Source organism: Myxocyprinus asiaticus, chromosome 33 (assembly GCF_019703515.2).
Source record: "Myxocyprinus asiaticus isolate MX2 ecotype Aquarium Trade chromosome 33, UBuf_Myxa_2, whole genome shotgun sequence".
Classification (NCBI taxonomy): domain Eukaryota; kingdom Metazoa; phylum Chordata; class Actinopteri; order Cypriniformes; family Catostomidae; genus Myxocyprinus; species Myxocyprinus asiaticus.
The window spans coordinates 26,793,698-26,811,196 of record NC_059376.1 but is presented as its reverse complement, the minus strand read 5'-3'; the positions used below and the strand labels follow the sequence as shown (position 1 = coordinate 26,811,196).

Here is a 17,499-nt window from a genome sequence, read left to right as displayed (position 1 = left end):
GGAGACGTTTACATGTTTCTCTGAGGTGAACGGAAGTGGTTTTTGTTGTTGTTGTTGTTGTTGTTGTTGTTGTTTGTTTTTTGTTTTTTTAAATAGTGTAAACTCGATGTTTGTGTGATGCTGAATGTAGCTGTCAAAGATGTTTCAGCCACATAAAATGTAATTTCTTTAGAAATTTTAGAAAGAAACCTCCTATACAAATATAATTAAACACTCTCTAATTGAAATAAATGTATCACACCTAATACAAATACAAAATCCAACACAATATATAGCTTACTTATAGGCCTACAGACATACTAGTACACAAATTCAATTGCTGACCTGACATTCAAAACCGAATTTTCCTGCTGTAGGCCTTGTCATCAAAACAGCTCAACCTTATCTCCTTAACTTTACACATTTCTGCTCTAGTTTGTGTTCATTTTAAATCTGCATCTGGCTAATACTACAGCTCTGGAAATAATTGAGAGACCATTGCAAAATTATCAGTTTCTCTGAATCTACAGATCCTCCAGCAGATTTCACAGTGGGTGCGAGACACTGTGGCTTGTAGGCCTCTCCAGGTCTCCGTCTAACCATTAGATGGCCAGATGGAGGATCGGTGATGATCTGGGGGTGCTTCAGCAAGGCTGGAATCGGGCAGATTCGTCTTTGTGAAGGACGCATGGATCAAGTCATGTACTAGGTTATCCTGGAAGAAAACTTGCTTCCTTCTGCTCTGACAATGTTCCCTAACTCTGAGGATTGGTTTTTCCAGCAGGACAATGCTCCATGCCACACAGCCAGGTCAATCAATGTGTGGATGGAGGACCACCAGATGAAGACCTTGTTATGGCCAGCCCAATCTCCAGACTTGAACACCATTGAAAATCTCAGGAATGTGATCAAGAGGAAGATGGATGCCACAAGCCATCAAACATAGACGAGCTGCTTGAATGTTTGCACCAGGAGTGGCATAATGTCACCCAACAGCAATGTGAAAGACTGGTAGAGAGCATGCCAAGATGCATGAAAGCTGAAATTAAAAATCAGGGTTATTCCACCAAATATTGATTTCTGAACTCTTCCTAAGTTAAAACAGTATTGTGTTGTTTAAAAATTAATATGAACTTGTTTTCTTTGCATTATTCAAGGTCTGAAAACACGGCATCTTTTTTTATTTTGACCAGTTGTCATTTTCTGCAAATAAATGCTCTAAATGACAATATTTTAATTTGGAATTTGGAAGAAATGTTGTCAGTACTTTATAGAATAAAACAAAAATGTTCATTTTACTCAAAAACATACCTATAAATAGTAAATCCTATAAATTTGCAGTGGTCTCTTAATTTTTTCCTGAGCTGTATATCTGGTGTGTCTGTGCTAACACAGCCTACAACATTTAGCACACTAAACACATTGCATTCTTCAACCCACAACATCCTGCCAGTTTTACTGTACTTCTCATCAATTTAGTTACGCTTCTCTTGTGTTCCTGTATGTTTTTATCTCATCCTTTAATCTGGGATTTAATGAGTTTGCATGTGTAGAGCTGGCTCCACTGTCTTGAAAGGTCAGGCTGGAATTCGAAGCTGTGGGTGTGGAGAGAGTTTGTGTCAGCCTCCCTTTCTATCCTCTATTATTGGAACCACATGTCAGCTCTCTCAAAATACGGCATGGTCCGCTAAACTGGCACTTAATGTGATCCAGCATTGCTGTCATCCTGAATGCACAATGGAAAGAAGCAGCAGGAACTGCTTGCCCCAAAGTGATTGTCGATCTGTTCTCGTTCAGAGAATTAGGTAAATGAGAGGAGCTTTGAAAATCCTGTCACTGCAGCTTGTCAGCTTTTTCATCTCAAACAATTTGGTCTTATGTGTCATCTAAATTAAGTGAATCACCCTGAAAGAGTGGCTGTCAGGATTGGTATGCAGTCATAAAACCCAGATCAAGCTGAAAGTCCATACCAGTCACATTTCTGGGACTAAAAAAATTAAAAACACTTTAACTTTAGCTATTTCCCACATTGGATTGGCATAAAAAAAAACAACAACACACAAACAACATGAGAAACTATGTTTTTGACATTAACTTTCTTTAGAAATACACTTTTTGTTGTTCTTTAGAAGCTCTGTACTTATGAGGTACAGTTTAGTTATAAAAATTTTCACCAAGCCAAAACTGAATAATTGTATTGGATTTATGTACATTTATTTGTAATTGATTTAAAACCCATTTAAATCCATACAAAAATGTCAGAGGATTCCAATCAGGTGCTTGTCTGTGAAGGCTCCTCTAGTTTTAAAATAATTGCTATGACAATTTCACCTTCAAACAGTTTGTTAACACTTTATTTCCTTAAATACTGTAATCCATCCGCCAGAGCCTTGGAGTCTGCAGTGCTTTTCAAAATTTGTTTTGATTTTTGGTCAGGACCATTGGATCATAGCATGTAAGTTGACTCATAACTCATTGGGCTTGTGGTTCTGCCCCTGTTGTCAGACACCAGACCTATGGTTGATGGGTGTGATGGAGAGCCTTGGAATTCATCATCAATTCAATAGTGAGGGGTTTTGGTTGCTCAGTTGGATTTATATTAGCAGGGCTAGCACATGCTGCTGATGCACTGAGTGACACTTGATAGCCTGTACAGCAGGCCAACAGCTAAATATAATTTTACAATGCCACCGACTGAGAGATTAGAATACAGTAATACAATATGGCTGTATCCTCTCTCAAATACAAAAACATTTAATCCAAAATGTAAAGTATTTATCTAGCCATAACTGGCACAAAAATATATTGTGGATCGTCAGTGGTGATGTATCTGAATGCACAAAGTCGAAAAATTTAAAATCATTTATTGACTGTCATAATGGGGCTAAAACACTTGGCTGCATACACTGAAACTATGAGATTGACATTAACATACTTAAACACGCACATCTTCTTTGGTAATTAATATTATACTGTTTTTGCAAAATTCAGTATCCAAGAAACATTTGTAAAATTGTACATTAAAGGGATGATTCATCCAAAAATGAAAATTCTCTCATCATTTACTCACCATCATGCCATCCCTGATGTGAATGGCTTACTTTTTTCTGCTAAACACAATATTTTAGAAAAATATCTCAGCTCTGTAAGTCCATACAATGCAAGTGAATTGTGGCCAGAACTCTGAAGGTCAAAAAAAGCACATAAAGGCAGCATAAAAGTAATCCATACAACTCCAGTGGTTAAATCCATGTCTTCAGAAGTGATATGATAGGTGTGGGTGAGAAACTGATGAAGTCCTTTTTTACTATAAATTCTCCTCCCTGCCCAGTAGGTATGCATGAATAATGTGAATTGGCAAAAACAAAAGAAGAAGAATGTCAGAGTGAAGGTGGAGATTTATAGTAAAAAATGGACTTAAATATTGCTCTGTTTCTCGCCCACACCATATCATATAGCTTCTGAAAACATGGATTTAACCACTGGAGTTGTATGGATTACTTTTTTGCTGCCTTTATATGCTTTTTGGACCTTCAAAGTTCTGACTACCATTCAGTTGCAATGAATGGACCAACAGAGCTAAGATATTCTTCTAAAAATCTTTGTTTGTGTTCTACTGAAGAAAGATGGTCATACACATCTGGGATGGCATGAGGATGAGTGAATGATGAGAGAATTTAAATTTTTGGGTGAACTATTTCTTTAAGGCAAGTTGTGTGCCAAGCCTTTGGGGCCCACTGGGTTTCAATATACTCACACAAACAAACAAGATGCTTCCATATGGAAACAGATTAAAACAAAGAGACATATCTTTGTCTGCAGAAAAAAGGTGTGTATTGAGTGTTAAAAAGTGTCCTGCAGTTCTTTGTTTCTGAGTAACACTAATATGCCTGTATGTGCAGGCATGCTAACTGTTTGTTGGCTCAGTGATGCCATTACAATTGCTGCAGCTTGATGGTCATGTTGGCCAGGATAACAGGCTGCCTGGGTCTTTGGTTTTCATCCGCAGGGCCACAAGGCCTGAGGGTTTGAATTCAGACTCTGGTACTGGTTCAAAGGAATGGGCTCCCAGGCCTCCAGGGAAGCCATGGAGTGAATATATCCCATTGATGCTGGAGTGGTGGGGTGGGTGATGGTGATGGTGATGGTGATGATGAGGATGAGGATGACCTGGGGATGCAGACATACCCATAAGCCCAGGTAGGTTGCTATGGGGATGGGGATAAGAGGTCATACAGGATGACGCCATGTTTTCCGATCCCAGGACACAGCCAGTGCCTGCTCCGCCTGCTCCGCCTGCACCTCCCGTTACTGCGCTGCCTGGCCATAAATTATTTTGCATCTAGAAGCACATGCAAGGCAAAAAAAAAAAAAAAAAAAAAAAAACATTAGTAAATGATTGTAATATGTCCATGAATTAATTACAATGATTGCATGATATCTAATAAAATAATAATAAATAAATAAAAAGGCACTTATCAAGCAGCTCCCCAGTGTGTGTTAAAATATTAAAAAAAAACAAAAAAAAAAAGAAAAAATAATAAATTCTTAATTTCTTGCTCTCTCTTACGGTCTCTTTTTTTTTTTATGAGTATGTGTATTCATGTGTGTACCTGGTATGAGTCGGAGCGAGGGAGAAGGGAGATATCATATGTAGCAGCAAAGTGGTTTCGCACCTCTTGCATTTTCCCGTAGCGCTCTCGTTTCCTCCATTTGGCCCGTCTGTTTTGGAACCAAACCTGTGGTGGGGGGTGGGGTGAGGGTGCAAAGAAGAAATGTATTGTGATGAGGCATTGCTTTGATATAAAGGTATGCCCTGTTAGAATTAAAGACATCCACCACCTTAAAAATGTTAACATATTACTTTTTTTTTTTTTTTTTTTTTTTGTGCTATTGTGAAACTGTTTATTAATGGTTCTCAATGACAGTTTTAACAATTCATTTTTAACAAGGAATTTATTAAATGAGCAACATTAATCGTATAGAAAGCATTTACATCCTAATTCTAATGTACATCAGAATATCCATTGCTTCTTACATGCATACCATGCATAGATAATAACTTGCCCCAAGGTGGAGTCTAACACACCTGCACTCTTGCCTCTGTGAGCTCCGTCCTCAGTGCCAGCTGTTCCCGTGCATACACATCAGGGTAATGTGTCTTCTGAAAGACCTTCTCCAGCTCCTCCAGCTGAAAGGTGCTGAAAGTCGTCCGGTTTCGCCGCTTCTTGTTCTTGCCTGAAAGGTCGATGGAGTCAGCGATGGAGTCTCCAGTCAATCCGTTGGACGGCTCTTTCAATTTTCCGCAGCACTCAGAGTCCAGAGTGGGATAGCCAAGGGTCTTGGATAAGGGCTTATCTCCTGCTGACACCAAGATAAAATGACTGCTGTTCAGGGCAGTGTTACAGGTGGACAGGATTTGCCACTAAAAGCAGATTTGAGATCAGTATGGTCTCTAATATATACAAGACTGTGCACAAGCAAATTCAACATTTTATAAAAAGATGAGTAGTTAGCTACAGTGCTTTTTTGTCTGCTCACCCTTGTTTCATATATGCTGTCAGCTGAAGAGACCTGATATGCTGAACAAAACAGAAGCTGAATGACCCACTGCTGTCATTAATGCTGTATAATTAGTTATCCTCTCCTGTAATAAAGCTAGCTGTCTGACAAAGATAAGTGACCTCAAAATAATTTTAAAATTATGTAGTATAATAAGTATATATAAAATTAAAATTAAAATGCAGTTAGTATTTATACATTCTGTAGCATAAATTTAAAAATGTTGCATTGCAGGTTTTCCATTTAAAAATATTGCTTTACTATTCATTTTACTACAATATACAGGTCTCTTTATATATATATATTGAAACATTGTATTGCAGTTGTGATGAATAGCCTGTGTATGCTCAATGTATATTCATCATAAAAGTTATTATCTAATACTGTAATTCCCCTTACTGGCTTAAAAATGATTAGAAACATTCAAATAAAAACAAAAATATCTTTGCTTTTCATATTTTAAATAGCAGGCCATTGAAATAATCTTTTACAGACACACTGAAATGTATTACACATACTTTAACAAAGACAGTAACAAGCACTGTCAGTAGAGCTTGTTTTGATTAAACTTGAAAACTGAGTTTGAATGGATTAAGAATGAAGGCAATCTTTTTTTTTTTTTTAAGATTTTTTAGCTAAATTGTTGCTTGATCAGGACCGAAAGAAAAGAAAACATGTCATTACAATGTCCTATTAAATTTTGATGTGATAGGTTAAAAGGTGGTAAGAAGTAGAAGAGTTTAGACCAAAAAAATAGAGAAAAAAATCTGTTTAAACGACTATAATAATAAACAGAATTTAAACAGGATGTGTTTTCTTTTCTCCGGAGAATATAAAAGATGGGAAGTGATGTTTTAAAAGAAGTGAAGCCTTCTTATGGCTTTGCCACAACAGAGGGTGTCTTTTTAAATGACTACTTGTATTTAAAAAAAAAAAAAAAAAAAAAAAACGTATTTGTAAATGTCGGTTTCATGGGAATTTGGGAAAATTCTATTGCATTTTTTTTAAATTAGTGTAAAATAAACAACATACACACTAAAAAGAAATAACATTAATTCATTTAATTCTTAAGTTCTATGGAAAAGAAAGTAAAGAACATGCCTCAGTGCATTATAGTCTAGATGTCCTAATGTAGCTGGATTCAAAAGTTTTAAAATGTCTTATTGAGATTTCTTATAGCTGTCTGATTATGTCATGCATAGAATAAACCCCTGAAAGAACCTTTCTGAGGGTAATGAAATATGATAATGTAATGATATTTGAACCACATCATGGGTTGAATCATTTAAACCATGATCTTCTTGGTCAATATAATGGCAAAATAACTTAATTAAAACAAATAATAATAATAATAATAATAATAATAATAATAATAATAATAATAATAATAATAATAATGATAACAAAGACACATATAGACTCCAAGTAATGTCTGAAAATAACAGTGATGCATGGTCCCCTGACAAGAACTCAATTGTTTTGCGTCTGAATGAGTGAAAATATTTATGTTAAGACAGATATTTAAAACACCCTATCTCGGGTCATAAAATATCCTTAGGCAGTTTTCTTTAACGCTCAAAGTCTCTCTCTGCTCAGTGATTACAAATAGCGGAAATATATTTATAGTTCTTCCTAATTTAATTTTACCAAAACAGAGCAAACCATTCACTACATCCACATAAGTGTGTTTGGAAAAATACTAAACTCAATTTTAGGAACATAGGATATCCCATACTGTAATTTATCTTAGTTTTTTTTAGAACAAGTCAAGAATTAAGACCTTAATTAAATGACCTAAATTCTCCTTTTATTCATTTTAATTTATTTTTGCCTTCAAATTAATCTCCAAAATTTATTCATTGGCCTTCAAGATGAAGTTGTTAAATTAATTAAGTTAAAATTTAAAGAATGACAAAAATAGTCGTTCAGAGAATATAGATTATAAAGCGAGTCCAGTGATGTATCAGTAACATGATAGACCCTCTAATCTCTGCCACACAGTAAAAATATAGGCCTGTAATATATCCTGGCAGGCTAGCACTGCAAGCCAAGAGACAAAACAGATTGTGTTGGCCTCTCAGTGGCAGGCTACACAAAATTAAAATGTCATAATATTAAGCATGGCCATTTAACACTAGTTTCCTGTGACCAATCAAATCCAGGCTAAATTTGCTCGACATACCTCCATAAGCGTTACCAATTAAAAGCCTAATGCCAATCTACTTGATATAACAGGTCCCGTAGGCTATCGCGTAATATCAGTAAAATCAGTTCTTTCAGTAACATGACTTGTTTACACGTTCATATGGAAATGCTAAATATATTGTGGGGTTTTCCGAAGCAGAACGTTAATCGCATGTACAATAAGGCTACTTAATTTCCCAATAATATCATTATCTATAAATAGCACGTAAAATCGTTCGTAAACTAAGGAGAGGCTCGAACCACTCATGTGCAACTTAAACAGTCCTTTCTCCTTGCTTCAAATTTGATCAGACACTTAAAGTAGCCTATGTTAATGCATTTTGGTCATTGCAAAGCCATTGTACACAATATCCGAAAAAAAGTTTAAAGCCTATTCTTCATTTCAACAATGCCATTGATTTAACAAGAAAACATATATGGCCCTGAAATAGTAACAAGGCCTATATAATATATATATATTTGAGTGAGAGTCTGCAGTTTGAGCTCTTCCCCCTCCTCGTCTTCCTATAATGGCAGATTCAAATATGCTCCAGTTGCATAGTCTGTTACAAAATGGAAGTCACATATTGCATATTGCATGGCAGTTAGAAGTGCACAGTGCTTAGGCTTCAAACTCTGATGCCCGTCATTGGAATCCTGTTCTGTGTGCTTCTTATAAGTTTCCAGCCAAAGGAGCACAGCCAGAATAAGCAGAAACCCCAGAATGATCCACACAACGGACAATCACGTTTAATGCATTTTTTCTTGGGCTACTTTCATTAATCTCTATGAAACTGAGCATCAATATTTCAGAAACCTGTCTTATAGCCAGCATTATTTCATTATTAAATTAAGAAATGCTTCACAAAATTCAGCCCCTCGAAAAGATGACGTGCAATTTCTATGATTGGCAGCAGACAAACTCCTGAACATATTGGTGAAAGTTTAGCATTTGTTCATCTTTGGACCTGGCTCCCATAATGTTGCACCAAGTTCTACAGGCGTTAACCAAGCATAACAAATAAACAAATACATAATAAAGTTGATAATAAGATTTTAGGATTGTACTTTGCAACTTTATCCGGAAACCCAGCCATTAAGTTTGGAGAAAATTTAGAAAGAATCCTTAAGCGTCATAGAATGTTTTAAAAATCTGCTATGTATGACGGGAAGTCAGTGTTCATGTTTAGGATATGTCACAGAGTAGGCCTACATTTTAAAACAAACAAGACAGACCATATGACACGACCTCAGAGCTGCGGAGACAAAGGAGTTCCGCAATCCACTGCCGTCTCTGGCGTTTACATGATATTTTTCTGAATATAGTTATCATTAGATTCTTTATGAACAGTACACCTCGCAATATTTTTTTATAGCTAGGTTTATATAAAGCAGAAATAACTGTTGAAATGTATAGTTCTGGCCTGAGCAGACACTAAAACTGTCAATCATATAGGCGCAGTCAATGATTTATATATATTATAGGCCTAATATTAAAATGTAGCATGGCTCTTGTACTAATATGACCTGAACTTAACTGACAGACAAAGCTCTTACAACCTGAAAGAGGAAACTGTTGTAAAATAAAGACTAACACGTTCCCTTAATTAGGGCAAGTCAATTTTTTCAAGACCCCAAAAATGGTATTTTAAAAAAAAGTAAAATAATAATAATAAAAAATAAATAATAGGGCCTATGCCCCTAGTATTTGTTTTTATTTTTTTTATTCATTTTTATGTTTGTAGGTTCTTCGTCCTATTGATGTAACATGTTCATAATCATTTTTGAACTGTTATTTGAAGATCTGTGTTTGACAACTGAGTAGCTTCACTGAAATGTGCAAAAACGCAGTTAAAATAGGCCTAATGACACATTGGCTGTTTTTTTTTTTTATTATTGGGAATGCAAAAAAGGGCCTTTGTATAAATACAGCTGTATAAATGTATAAATGTAAGTGCATATACATAAAAGGCATTGACAATAGATAAAAAAAATAAGAAAAAGAAATACAAAAAAAAAAAAAAAAAAAAATGAAACGAGACAGCCTCGATGACGTATGCGGCGTATTAATACCAAATGCATTTTGGTAATTGCAAAGCCATTGTACACAATATCCGAAAAAAAGTTTAAAGCCTATTCTTCATTTCAACAATGCCACTGATTTAACAAGAAAACATATATGACCCTGCAATAGTAACAAGGCCTATATAATATATATATATTTGAGTGAGAGTCTGCAGTTTGAGCTCTTCCCCCTCCTCGTCTTCCTATAATGGCAGATTCAAATATGCTCCAGTTGCATAGTCTGTTACAAAATGGAAGTCACATATTGCATATTGCATGGCAGTTAGAAGTGCACAGTGCTTAGGCTTCAAACCAGACTTTCTTTATTCACATAGTGTCCCTCTATGATTTGTAGACCTACATTTGAGTGATTCACAATCACAATAGCTCTGATGCCCGTCATTGGAATGCTGTTCTGTGTGCTTCTTATAAGTTTCCAGCCAAAGGAGCACAGCCAGAAAAAAAAAAAAAAAGGAAACGAAACAGCCTCGATGACGTATGCGGCCGAGAAACGCGACCTCCGGAGGACGCATCCTTCCAAACGGGACACAGCCATTGTCAAATACAGCCTATTAGTTTCAAAGTGCTTAACAAAACATGTGGGTTACAGATCAAACGAATAAATAATTAGATTAAAATAACTAAATTAATCATTAAATAAAGGCATAATCAGCACATTTAATTAATCAAACACAATCATTGTGACATAATTCTGGATAATTGGATACATTTAATGATATTAGGCCCATGAATCAGATAGACCTACACTCCAATAAACAGTTTTACCAATTAAATAGCATGTGTAAACGAAATATATTTATGTTTTTCCGTGATATTACTCCACAATGTCCTCTTTGTCCTTTTTACTTTGGTCTTATTAAGAGTTTTAATAATGCTGAGTAAACGATGACGGATGAGATTTATTATTATTATTATTATTATTATTATTATTATTATTTTACCACCCAGACACCACTACGACCAAAGCACTCAGATACAGTCGAGACGTTTTTTTTTTTGTTTTTTTTTTTTTTTTTTTTTTTGGCGCTGACATGCAATATTGAACTAAAAAGTTTTCACTTACCATCGGAATTGTTCTCGTAAAATGACGAGTTCTTCTCACTGATCGATAAGGTATTTTGGTCCTGGTTCATATTCTCTAGATACTTTGTATGCTTTCCAGGCGATGAGCGTGGAGTTGCAGTGCAAACACCGTGCGTAAAGTCCGCAGAACCGGCGTCAGTATAACGTCCCATTGGCTGTGTGTTAAAAAACTCATGTCGCTGCACTTGTGGAAGATGTGGGGACTTTTGGAGATCTTCACACTGAAAGAAAGAGCCGGAATTATGCTCCAAACTCGGGGATTTCTCCGGCGTGATCCTGTTTGGGGGCGAGGAGAAAGACAAACAACTCTCCGTCTCCATCACCTTGTCCCGAGCGCCAGAGCGCAGACAGTGTACCAAGATGCTGTTGACAGAGAACAAGTTTGTGTATAAGCGAACGAGAGGGTGATTTTTTTCACCTCTTCATTTCAGGTGGGTGGGATTTAAAGGATCAGACACAAAAGACCCGTGAACTGGGAGGGGGCGACTGAGACAGCGGTCTGATTCAATATGCCTTGCACTCAATCACGTGCGACTCCTGTCAATTAACCATTTAACTTTTCCAACGTTCTCTTAATGAAAACATTTTTATAGCCCAAATGGAGATAAAATAATGAGTTTGGGTGATAATTGTCGAGTAATTACTGAAAGCATGGCCGACGAGACTTTATAACCCTAAATCACCTAATATTGAGTCCAGATTTGATATTGAGATATTGAGTCCAGGGTTTTATGCGCGACACTGCTGGTCGCTGTCAAAGCAAAATCAAGAACGGATCATTCGTGCGAAAGAGAGCTTACTGGTTCTAAAATGCTGTATATGATACGCCCCTATGGATCAAGAATCGATGGCAAAATTGTGTTATTTTGAATTTACTAAGATTTGACTATACACAACCCATGTATAAATGTCATTAGGCCTTTCAGTTTTAGTTATGATTCAGATTGAAAGTTTCAGGAAAAGCTGGAACATTATCGCATTTTATTTTCACAAATTTTGATTACGATTTAGGCAAAATATAGAGGAAAGTAGGCGCAAACACATTTATGAGTAAATAAATCATTGTAACTGGACTTTATCTTTGTCATGTTTCAGACAGAAAATAGGCTACTATTCATACGCCATATGCTGGTTGAATCTGGGCTATACTCACGTTAGTTAAAATGTTATTCGAGATAAAGTAAATTAACAATAACAGATGCAATATGCCTATATGTTATATATCATAGTAATAATAATAATAGCCTAAAAATAATTTAACTTTTTATTATTTCTATATTAGTATCTTATACAATAAAAAACATGTTAAACTATATAATAAACAACAACAACAACAACAACAACATTCACTTCAGTAAAAGGGTTTTCCACTGAGTTTTTGAACATTCAATCTTCCCATATACCTCAAATCTGTCAAAACAATTTAAAGGGCTATAGTTTTAACAGTAACACAGTCAGTTTATATTGTCTTATTGAACGACGAGAGATGTTCACACCACCAGCTAAATAACTGGAGAAAAGAGCGCGTTTGGTCAATGCGTGATTAATGCGCAATAATTAATATTATCCAACCGCTTATTTAAAGTCCATGATTATAAAACATTACAGAGAATTTACATTCACCTTAGAATAAAAATAACTTTAACCCACCTGTTATTTTTTCAATTTTTACCATCCCTGTGGCAAAGAATACAACTTCAGTCCTAAAATTGACACACACACACACACACACACACACACACACACACACACACACACACACACAACCCTAAACCCTACCCCTAAACCTAACCCTAACAAAAAACTTTCTGCATTTTTACATTTTCAATAAAACATCGTTTAGTATGTTTTTTAAAGCGATTTAAATTATGGGGACACTAGAAATGTCATCATAAACCACATTTATAGCATAATACCCTTGTAATTACCAGTTTGCAACCTAAAAAAAAGTCCTCGTAATCCACTTAAACCTGCCCACACACACACACACACACACACATATATATATATATAAGAGAGAGAGAGAGAGAGAGAGAGAGAGAGAGAGAGAGAGAGAGAGAGAGAGACCTAAAGGTCTGGAGCAAACCACCTATAGCTACCTTTTAAATTTTCAGGAGAAAATGTCACATACAGAATGTTCTTTCTTCTTCTTCTTCTTCTTCTTCTTCTTCTTCTTCTTCTTCTTCTTCTTATTATTATTATTATTATTATTATTATCAGTTTAGGTAATAAAAATCCAACCCAGGAGATACATTTATTCCCCAATTATCTTTTACATATTTATTTATATATTTTTTTATTTATTTATTTTTTATTTTTTTATCAATTCAAAGGTTTAGGAACATTTTGTAGACTCCGAATTGATACAAAACGAACAAGCAAACACATCTCACGTGCCGATGTCCAAAGTGTTGTCAATTCATCTTCCAGTGTGGAGTTGCAAAGTTTTGGTTGAGTTTGGACATCCATAAATCAAAGAAATTCAAAACGGTTGATTATGGTGTGGCTGCGCCAATCTCTGCAATCCATCTCTAAACATATAGCACTTATACGGTGCTCGCACTGCTCTCCATGATGTCTAACAGTTTTTTGGATATCTATAAGGATCACGGAGCCAACCTGACGGACAAGTGTAAACATTAGTCCATTTGCCTCGTCAGCCAACATAAGTAGCCTACTGTTTTATTCTGTGCTGAATTTACCAAGCTAAAAGACAGGGCAGATATCACTTCCCCTGACAAGCGGCTTTGTTTCACTTGAGTTTTTCGCAAATAAAAAAAAAAAAAAAAAAAAAAACGAATCGATTCTATGATGCTGCTGGTTAAGACTAAACATAAATCTCAGATTCTGAGGAAAGATTTTAATTGTTGCATATACTTTGAAGAATCTAACAGCTTTTTTATTTTTATTTTGGTTATTGGGGTTTCAGTATAATATTCAAAATAATAGGTAAAGGAGATTCAAATGAATAATTATTTATAAACAAGGGCAAAAGAGGAAACCGAATTTGCTGAAACCTTTTAGCAATGGCCCAGACTGAGCCATTCACAGACTAGATGAAGATGGTAAAGTTAGAATAAAAACGCTGTCTTTCATTACGGTGATACAAAAAGAGGCAGAGGAACCACCATTAATTACCGAGCAGAGGTTAATCAAAAAGACATGACCGCTATAAACCAGACTGACGCTCGTGGTTGCAGTGGCATGTTTGTAACCCAATTAATGAAGAACATGACTTAGATTAGGATGTTGTGGGAGCTCTAGAAACATGGGCGCAAATTGGAGACCCTGTGCACGACAGGACCACAGCACGCTGTCTGCCCAATTAAACTAAAGCTACTGATCTTATGCATGTGCTGGTCATGTAAAGGCAAAGTGAACATGATAAATGTGTAAAAAACAAGCATCAGCTGTGAAGTAAATAATGTAGTGTAAAGTTGGTGTAACAGAGTAAATAGGCAGATCCTAAAAACACTATAAATGTTTAATTTATTAATAAGTGAATGTAGAATGCATGCTGCTAATGGTGATGATCATAACAATTATGCCTATTTAAAAATATATACTCTGTCTACATCTACTCTTTGAACTTCAATATGTATTTTTTTAATGCTAATAAATGCACTCTGGACAACTTTTGTTGTGTTTGAGACAAGTTTCTGTTTGAGCCAGTAGCTTTCAACAAGTTTTGTGATTCTTGCACAAGGAGGTTAAATGTCTGAAATCTCAAAGAGAACATTTTACTCTAGCCTGAGGTGATGGCATGTTCATGCAATCAAAAACCCAGTGGAGAAAATGTACTCCAGAACTGGATGGCCTCAGGAACTAGCTCTTGACTTTTTTTTTGATAGGGTTGGCTTGCACACAACCATAGCCATATAATTTGCATCTGCAGGAAAGCAGAAGGGAATGTGGCCTCCTTCTATTGATCAAACAGATCAGCTGCCATTTTAAGAGCAAACACCACACAAATATGTTCAGAATACAGTAGTGCTGGCATATTAATGATTGTAAATTCAAGTAGGTCTCCTCATAAATTTCAATTAATATATGTAACTGAATAGGATCTGATTGCCCATTAAAGAGAAGTGACAAATTCTAAAATGTGAAACTAGACACACTTTGATGTTGGGTTGACAAAGCGCTGTCTGACAGATTGATAGATCAAGTCTCCTTATTAAAAGACCCACTAAACCCAAACCCCCAGAACCCCAGTCATCAAAACTCAGGTTAAAGATTAGGATGAAGCACCAATATTTTCCCACCTGAAAATCTCTTGCAGCCTTTTCGATTTCTGATAAGTCATCAAACGGCTGACCCTGCTTGCTGTGGCTTTGTGGCCACTCTTGTTTCCTGAACCTGGGGCGGCTGAACCTGTCCCTGGCATGACCCCATGCAGGAAATCAGTCCAGTATGTGGCCCATAGTCTCTCTTTCTACCCCTCTCCTTCTCTCCCTCTATTTCTCTCCCAGTTCACCCATTTCTGCTCAACTCTGAGCAGAAAGAGCAGAGTTGGATGTGACCGAGATAAGATCCTCAATTGACACAATACTGGCCTTTCTATCCCTCTCTCTTCTTGCTTTATTTGTTCCCAGGAAGATACAAAATTTCAATATTAAGAACAAGATCAGTTTTTGAGTGTTGATATAATCCATTCATTTCATAACTACAATCCACATCAAACTTTAAGTTGGACACTTAATATAAATACAAAATCATGCCTAAGACGTTTAAGGCTCTGAAGAGTGAAGGACTTCTCCCCCTTAAGAACATGCACTCTACACTTTTTGGGGATGATTTAGGGATTAGGATTTAATTTGTTCAAGACCAGCATTAGTTATGTTTAAACAGGGCAACCTCTGTGCTGTTAAACAATCAAATTCACAAACTGATAATGTTTGCACTGGTATATGTGAAGGGAAAGGGCAGGGAAGGGCAGTAATTTAATTATATGCCCTGCATGCAAAGAGATAAAAAGAGGATGGATTTTCCTCTGATGTCTCTTTCTCTCTCTTCCTCTCTCTCGCTCCCACTCTCTCTGTCCAGCAGTTTGATGGCCAGCTGAAGCTGAAGCTCTGATTGACAGCTGCGACCTCTGGGTCATAACACATGACAGAGGGAGTCTGGGAAGCGGGAGTATGTTTCAGAAAAGCACTCTGAGCGGGCCAGCATGTATGTGTGTGCGTGTGAGGGATATTGGGTATGAACAGACGGACTGTCCTCCCAACAACCCCAAACACTTTCACAGCCACTCCAGTCTCCATGAGATTAACAGGGTCTGAGATGACTACATTACCAAAAGGTGATGCAATGATGACTTTCAAAGTCAAAGTTAACATTTATGCAATACAAAAAGTGTATAGAGGCCATGTTTTTCTCAGTGGCACCTTCTGAACTTCCTCTCAGCCAATGCATTATAAAAGCCCACTCATCTCACTCACTCATCCATCCATCAAACAACAGAAAATGTAGCTATGCAGAACAGGGAGTATAAACATAGAGCTGGTTTTGCAGGCCTGAAAAACATTTTTCCTCATGCAGAGGTCATATCATTACTAGATACAGAGCTGAGTAACTCTAATCAGCGACATTCCGACATATCCTCGCTTTTCTCTGACTGCAGGAATCCGTAAACAGGCTCCTCAGCGAAACCATCTGGGTATCAGTTAACCTGGCTGCCATGGACGATGCTACAGCTAAAAAATAAATAATCCCTAAATGTGTTTATACAGAACGGGGGGAGCTGGTGGCACAGAGTCTCTGTGACCTGTGGCTCTGATTCAATTAAAGTTGCTCACACAATGACCATAAAGAAGATTCTAAAGCTCAGATGTTCAGCCATGGGATTTTTATAGCTGCAGCCTGAGGCAGGGACCCTCTCCTCAGATATGACTAAATCCGGAAGAGTTGGCTAAGCATCCCACTCTTTTACTCTCCTCTGTCCCATGCAGGACCTCTGCTCTAAGAAGCCAAAAAATAAATAAATAAATAAATCCTTAAGCACCCTGTCCTGTCCTAACATCTGTCTTCTAACATCTCTAAATGTAATTGTTCTGGCATGCAATTTGTACTTCACCTTGCCCTAAATCCATAAAGGTCTGTCAAACATGGTATTCAAGATTACTTCTAATATTTATTTTATTTAACAATATTAGGAGAGTTTAATGTAGCATGTGCCAATGTCTATGGCACTCTCTCCTGAGATCCCTTTTCCTGGCATCCCATGCATATGTCAAGAAGGAAGTTTAAAGTGTCCCATGGAAACCTACAGGCTTTTTTTTCGAAGCTTTTCATTAACTTGCACATTACAGGCAGTATAACATTTATTACTCTGATGTTTCTTTTGCTTTTTTGACATAGTGTCTTCGTTTGGAAGCCCATTTTTTGCTGGGAAAGTACAGATAAGATAATAATACTTTTGATCGATGTAAAAATAACACCATGAAATTTCTGCGAGCTAGAAAACAAGAATAATTTACAGTCTTGAACATTTTGTGACTGTAGCATCATTCTTTCGTACCCATCTTAGTTTCCAAAATAAAACAGACCATTATTTTCGACACAAGCATTTTGGTTGTTTCATGAGTCATGTGTACGCGGGATAGA

At 36.5% G+C, this 17,499-nt stretch overlaps 1 protein-coding gene across 2 annotated transcripts; it reads right to left on the bottom strand.

The window, feature by feature from the left end:
- Positions 1-3,518: 3,518 nt before the first annotated feature.
- On the bottom strand, positions 3,519-11,256 carry LOC127424293 (homeobox protein aristaless-like 3). Of its 2 annotated transcripts, none has more exons than XM_051669330.1 (4): positions 10,874-11,256; positions 5,069-5,343; positions 4,593-4,718; positions 3,519-4,321 (listed from the first exon to the last, which is right to left on the bottom strand). In XM_051669330.1, exons 1-4 carry the CDS (start codon positions 11,211-11,213, stop codon positions 3,938-3,940), a joined length of 1,125 nt encoding a protein of 374 aa, XP_051525290.1. In that variant the 5' UTR covers positions 11,214-11,256; the 3' UTR covers positions 3,519-3,937. The 2 variants fall into 2 exon arrangements, with proteins under 2 accessions (XP_051525290.1, XP_051525291.1); XM_051669331.1 differs by having other exon boundaries at positions 5,069-5,340.
- Between the last annotated feature and the right edge of the window lie 6,243 nt (positions 11,257-17,499).